Source organism: Chenopodium quinoa, unplaced genomic scaffold (genome assembly GCF_001683475.1).
Source record: "Chenopodium quinoa cultivar QQ74 unplaced genomic scaffold, ASM168347v1, whole genome shotgun sequence".
Classification (NCBI taxonomy): domain Eukaryota; kingdom Viridiplantae; phylum Streptophyta; class Magnoliopsida; order Caryophyllales; family Amaranthaceae; genus Chenopodium; species Chenopodium quinoa.
The window spans coordinates 2312059-2319624 of NW_018743977.1; the positions used below are offsets into that span (position 1 = coordinate 2312059).

Consider the following 7566-nt stretch of genomic DNA (forward strand, 5'->3'; position numbering starts at 1 on the left):
AAGAACGAGGAAAGGAGAACTAGAAGAGAGGAGAGGAGAGAGAACCAGAAGCGATGCAGAGAGAGAGAAGAGGAGAGGAAAGAGAAATGAAAAGGGCTGGGGGGAGGGGGACCGTTTTTAAGGGTTTAGTTTTTTTTTTTAAAAAAAAATTAGAATTCCAACGGAATTAAAATCCGTCGGAAAATAATAAATTTCCGACAGATTTTTTTCCCTCAGTATTTACAGCTTCTGACAGAATATTCCGTCGGAAAAAATTTTTCAATGGAATATTCCGTCGGAAGCACTAAATTCCCGAGGGAAAAAAATCCGTCGGAAAAATTCCGAGGGATTTTCCGTCGCAACAAACCTTTTCCGGCGGAATTGTCTGACAGACCCAAATTCCGTCGGAAATTTCGTTCGTCTGAAAACGGCCTATTTCTTGTAGTGATCTTCGTTTTGAGGGGTTTTCGAATCAATTAGAAAATGCATCACTTCCTTCGATTTGGTTGCCTTATTCAAGCATAATGATCTTTGTTTTGTGAATTGTGAGCCCTAAAATTCCAAGTTTCTTTGAGAATTGAAATAAATGTGTAATGTGTTTGAAGGGAAAAGAGATGCCGCACGAACTATTGGGTGCGGATTGCCACACCCAATAGTTTGTGTAAAATTAAATGACTGATAAAATTGGAAAGTAGCAATTGAGTCATATTGTAATCAATCGCCACTCATTTCTTCCTATTTTAGTTTATGATTAGTTATGTCATTCAAGGTTTCTTGAGACCTTGGCCTTCCAGTCAACGGTTATACCGAAGTTTATACCAAAGTGTAAGCAGTTACGGAGTATAACATATTAACCTAGCTCAAACAAAACCAATATGAACAAGATACGACCACACAAACAATCTATTTATGTCCTTAGTGTGACTTTTATCTTTTTTATATGGTCATTTTGTTGTGTCTCATAGAATCCACCCTCAATCCCTCAATATATATATGAATAGGGGTGAGCAAAAATTTCAGGTACCCGGAATTGAAACCGAAATCGGTTAGGAAACGGTGAGTCCGGAACTGGAAGGACCCGGTTGGGTACCCGGTTACTCAAGATATATTATACTAAATATATTTTAAAAAACAAAAATAATATGTTTAATGTATCTAGTTAGTAAAATAAATAAAATATTATTAATGCTTAACATAAATAAAATAGCTTATTTTCTATATATATATATATATATATATATATATATATATATATATATATATATATATATATATATATATTAAACGCTAAAAATGAAACTAGACTAAAAAGTATCATAATTTGTATTATAATTTAACAAGAATGTATATAAGTGGGTACCTCGGAACCGGTACCCAGCAGTTCCAATTTCAATTCCTAAATTTTAGGACCCGGTTCAATTCTGGTTCCGAATTTTAGGACCTGATCCCAACCAATTTCGGTTCCTAAAATTTTGACCGGGTACCCGGTTTGCTCACCCCTACATATGAAGTATATGTCTTTAGTTTGCTTGACCTTGCTTGATTGTTGGGCTTGGGCACATATTTTTGGTTTAACGTGTAATTTACTTTTCTCCACCACTTGTAGGTTTGTAATGGTCTTATGATGGATTGATCTACTATGTTTTATTGATTGAAGCTAAAGAAAAGAGCATTATGAATTATTGAATACTTAAGAATTTACGTAAATAAATTACCATTCAAATACACAAAAAAAAAAAAAAAAAAAAACCATTTAATTACAAAAATACTACTTTTATAGATAACACTTTTAAACCATTGGGCTAACCTAAACATTTGGGTTAGAGTTCGGAAAAAAAAAACCGATCCAAATGTAAAAGCAACCCTACCCAATAACCCAAATTTGTCTATGTAAGAAGTAGTAAACAAGATATTGATTTAGTTTTCGGATGAAATTTCAAGCAAATATGCAAGTACTCGATCTTTATTTTTCAATATCGATCACTTGAACTTTAGTGGTTCTAAGCTGGAAAGGCTTAGCAAAGGTCCGAAACCAGTGTTGACATTTTGTGTAAATTCAATTAACAAAACAAAAACAATCATGTCCTAATAATAAAAGGGGTCACTCGTGCAGGGAATCTTATTATATCATAATTTGAATTAATGATTGTCAATGTATATATGTTTGGTGTCCCTGCCCTTTGTATAAACAATTATTTTTCTGTTACGATTGTTCTGAAGATTGCGAGGTGTCTACATTTTTATCTATGATATACTATGTATATGATTATAATTCGAAAGTTCTCCATTTTCCTTATCAACTCTAAATAAAAAATAATATAGGTAAATTAGAAAATAACATAACGATAAATGAGAAATAATAATATACAAGTATATGTTTCTACAAAAATGTGGACTTTTAGTTTGTAATTAGTTTCGACTTGTTAAACTAAATATAAAACAAAATTAGCCGTTTATGCCTACAATGCTTATACTTCGTATTTTTGATAGACTTGTAGTTTATGATTTTGTTTGGTTTCATATTTCTTGAAAGCCAAATTATACCATTAATTGTGATTAAAAAAATAATCATCAATCCACAATGTAAAATTGAAATATAAGGTCAAATTAACTTGCCAAAAACTAATTCCTCCATTTTTTTTTTTGCAACACGACCTTCAGTCACACAATTTTAGGAGGTAATTAGAGTATGTAGGAAACAAACAACTTATTCAAAATAATTGTAAAATTGAGAATAGGGAAGGTTTAGGTTATGTACTACCTCCATTACATATTAGTTGTAATTTTTGTCAAAATGGGTTGCTATCCATCCCCCTAGCCTCTCTCTCTCTCTAAACAAAATCGTTTATATCTGATAGTTTGAGGGGTGCGTGGGCTAGTTTGGGATGGTTTTGGGGTGGATCAGGGTGAGCAAGGGTGGTTTTGGGGTGGATCAGGGTGAGCAAGGGTTGTTTTGGGGTGGCTTAGGCAAGGTGAGTGTGGGTTGTTTCGGGGTGTTAGAGGACCATCTCAACCAAAAGCTTAAATTGATGGTTGAAATCAAGGATTGATTTATATACTCTATCACACCCCCTCATATAAGAGCCCTTTCGTGTTGAAATGTGCATGCGACATGGGCCATCTCGTACACCTAGAGTGAAATATATATCCCACTTGAAAGTGGGGGGGGGGTGGATTAGATTTGAACCCATGACATCTGTGTCTTGCTAGCTCTTGATACCATGTTAGATGACCAACTTGAGGTTAAAGTCTATCGATTTTATACTCTATCATGGTGGTTAGTGGGGGTAACTGTTTTGGGGTGGTTTAGGTTGTGAGTGTGGGTGAGTTGAGGGGGTGGTTTCAGGGTTTTTCAAGATGAGTCTGGGTGGTTTGGGCTAAGAAGGGGGTGGTTTTAAGGTTGTTCAAACCGAGATGAGGTGTTAAGGTGGTTTTAGGGTTGTCATCAAGGTGAGTATGGGTGGTTTCATGGTGGTGGGGGTTGAGAGGGGATGGTTTTGGGGTGGCTATAATGTTGGGCAACGGTGGTGGGGTGGGTGTTGGTGGTTGATTTATTAATTACCCTCACTTTCTCTCTCCTACTCTAACTACCTATTCTTTAATTCAATAATCAACCATTATGAAAATTTTGTCTTAAAATTCGTGTTGGGGTGAAATTTGCAACAAATGTGTAATAGAGGTGTATAAATAATTTTGATTGGTAATTTTTTTTTTTTTTGTTTTTTTTTGGGTGTTTAGAGAACTACGAGGGCGGATAATGAGTGTTCAATCCTATACTTTGAATGGGAACTATCTTTTAGGACGCCCAAAATGACATACGGGATTTATTTTATGGGACAAAAGGAGTATTAAATAATAATACACATATACTTGTTCATGAATAAATAAATAAATAAATATATATATAATAAAAAAAAAGTTGTTCATGAACAAACTAATTCCTATTTTTTTTGGTGATATATACTTCCTCCGTTTCTTTATAATTATATTGCAACACACACTTCATCATGATATTTATGAAAGGTGAACCTTACATGATATAATACACTTAAAATGGGGTTAAGAGGTTGTTAGGACTTAGGAGTATAATCAAGTGAGCCATGTGCTTTAAATAAAGGTAATAATACAATTTTCACTATAAAACCATTTTTTTTAATAGTATGTTGCAACTATTATGACATTTTCATTTTAGGTAAGTGTTACAACTATAAAAAAAAACGGAGAAAGTATATACGGAAAAAAATTATAATCATGTAACATCATCTATATTTTAAAGAATATTGTTTATTTTACTTATTTTAATTATATACAAATATATTATTTGTCTAGTCAATGGGTAATTATGAAAAGCCAAATTATACACCTCATCTAAAATAATCATAGTATATCAAATTAACTTAATATAAAATATAGTCCATACAAAGGAGGGTTCGAGGGTTAAACACATAACCACCTTTGCAAGAAATGCAACAGTAGCCGCATTCTTGTATTCCAAGAGATAGTGAATCATGCAAAGCTACAGCAAACTAGCAAATCCCTTAACCTAATCCCGGATATCATCACTAGTCAAACTTACATTTGACCGAAATTTGGTGATTGTTGATTGTATCACCACCCACCTTACTACAACTATACTAATTTATTTCAATAGTCCTTTTTTAATAGTTTTAAAATTCCATGTCTAAAAAATCACGATGGACAACAATCACCAACACGAACATCTGTATTACTAATATTTTTTTAAAAATACAGAGCAATTCTGCAGTTTTAAATTTACCTTTTTATTGTTTACAATCAAACTTCTGAATGTCTAGTTTTATGAACTTTGATAATTTTTTTCACTACGGAATAACAAATAATGAAGATACGGATAAATCACTTTGGAGTATCATATAAAATATTTACGTAGTATAAAAAAAATAATATTTAGTAAAAATAATTTCAGTTCAGTAAAAATCAGTAACTTAAAAAAAGAAATATTACAAAGAATCAGTAAAAATAATTTCAGTTCAGCAAAAAGAATTTCAGTTCAGTAAAAATAATTTCAGTTTAGCAAAAATAATTTCAGTTTAGCAAAAATAAAGTGAAGTGAACATGACCTAATTTTATTGTATCATGTAAAATGAAAATATTCATGGTCAAATACTTCGTTGTTATTGTACTATTGCAACATGTTGAAATAGTAATAGGTATTTACAAAATACAAAGTGAGAATCAAGGTTAGCCTAAATGAATATGATTTTTGACTACCATAATTTTCTTAAATGTACGGCTAAGATTGTTTGTTTTTTTATTTTTCTTTATTTAGTTTTTTTAATTATTATATATACATTTTTTATTTTCAGAATTTCCCAAATATTAAAAAATAATTTCTGGAAGATAAAAATATATTTAAAATAATATTTTTTTTTAATTAAAAGTACTAATTAAAAAAAAAAACAAATAATCTCAAACGTCCATTTTAAAAAATTGTGGTAGTCAAAAGTCATAAGACTACATTAGAATCATCATTAGCCTAAATGGTTAGAGACCCTCCTTTAACCTCTTTGATAGGGGTTTGATTCTCACCCCAAGCAAGTGGGATCCCAATTTCCCCCTACTTGCAAGGAAATTCACCTTACCAAAAAGAAAAAAAAAAATAAACGAAGTATAAATCAAGACAAATCTAACGTGACTAACTACGTACTATAAATCAGATGATTATTTTGTTTCTTATGTATATACAAAGTACTCTATATCACCCTAGGTAGTCAAACAACAATGTAAAAATCACAATATTCACATGATTAATTTGTTCCTTATGTATATACCGAGTATCACCATAAATAGTCAAAGGATTGTATTAACAATGTAAAAGTCACAATAATGTTATAACAAATAATCAAAGAACAAAAGAAGGTACACTATATATAGTGGATTAGTGGGTACATATTTTTTAAAACTGTGAAAAATAAATTGAGACAAGTATCATAAACTAACGTAAACTTAAAAATAAAATTAAAAATGACAAGGGTAATCTGGTAATTTGGTAAGTACTTCAATTAAAAAGAGAGCATGCTAGGGTTCGGCGACCAACAGCAAAATAAACAGTGCTCCTTCACTTGTTTAAATACCCACTCTGTCTTTCTTCTTTCCGCTGTTTTCTCTCCACGCCCGCCGCCTCCTCTTCTCTCTCTCCATTTTATCCCGCCATTTTCCCTTTGATCATCTCTCCATTTCCCCCCTTCTTTTCTCTTCATTTGATCACTCTTCCCTTTTTTCAATTTCATCTCATTTTCTTTTCTCTTCTTCTCATTTCCCCTCTTCTCTCTCAAATTCAAAATTAAAATCATGATGTTAGATCTAAAAGAAGAGGTAAGGATTGTTTTTTATAGTCGTTTAATTTACCCTTTTATGATTAATTAAAAATGTGATGGTTTATTTTGTGTAATTTGTTACTGTTGTTCTAATTTTAATTTTGTGTTTAAATTTACAGCAGCCGTGTTCAGCATCAGAATCACAAAGTAGTAGCAGCGAGTTGCTCAAAAGATGTACGGATTGTCAAACAACCACCACCCCACTATGGCGAGGCGGGCCTGCTGGTCCTAAAGTAAGACTAACCCATTTTCTTGTTTTCACATTCTCATTACCGAGTCGTGTTAATGTAATTAATCATTTGAGTTTGTAATCCGCAGACGTTATGCAATGCATGCGGGATCAAATACCACAAGCGACGAAGGGCGCTTCTCGGACTCGACAAAGGCAAAGTAGAAAAGAAGAAGATCAACAAAAACATCAGTAGCAACAACAGCAACAAAAGTAGTGGAAGCAGTAGTAATAGTAGTGGAAGTAGCAGTAATGGAAGCCATGGAATGCCACCATTGAAGATTAAAGTAATGGCTTCTGGAGGAATTAGGCAAAGTGCTGAGAAATTAAGAGATAAATTAGGTGAAGTTGAACAAGCGGCTATGCTTTTGATGGCTTTGTCTTATGGCTCTGTTTATGCTTAGTTTTTTTTTAGGAGAGAGAATATTTTATGTTTTCCGATAATACCCCTTTCTCTGACTAGGACCAACAACATAATCTTACCCTTTCCTACTACCCCTTATCTTTATTTCCAATGTCCTGTTTTTTTTTTTCTTTTCTTTTTCCAATTTTACCCCTGCCGAAATAGGCTTCAAGTTTTGTGGGGTTAAGTTAATTTTTTTTTTCGGATTTGTTATTTATTTATAATTAGGGCATTGTTGTAAAAGTAGATAGTGTGGTGTTATTTTGGCAATTTGCTGAATTATCAAAGGATTTTTGGCTTGAGTATCTTGATCATAACATTAATTTCCTTTTTGCAAATTTTTTTTTTTGCTATATTTGTATGTTGTGAAAATTTGTCAAAAGTTGTACAAAAATAGAAGCGGCGGACATATTTTCAATCTTCTCATTGTGATCATACTCTTTTTATATCATCCGCAAATACGAATTAGGTTATTGTTTGCAAATATTGCCTGACGTGTTTTAATCACATCCTTCCCGTCAAAAAAAAATAAAATAAAAAAATCACATCCTTATTTTCTTTTCACTAATTGCATGATTATGGGTTTCATACTTTCATGA

General features: G+C 32.2%; 1 protein-coding gene across 1 annotated transcript; it reads left to right on the forward strand.

Moving 5' to 3' along the window:
* Nucleotides 1-6040: 6040 nt before the first annotated feature.
* On the forward strand, nt 6041-7290 carry LOC110689761 (GATA transcription factor 16-like). The gene is made up of 3 exons (XM_021866563.1): nt 6041-6333; nt 6455-6568; nt 6654-7290. Exons 1-3 carry the CDS (start codon nt 6310-6312, stop codon nt 6966-6968), a joined length of 453 nt encoding a protein of 150 aa, XP_021722255.1. The 5' UTR covers nt 6041-6309; the 3' UTR covers nt 6969-7290.
* Nucleotides 7291-7566: the final 276 nt, after the last annotated feature.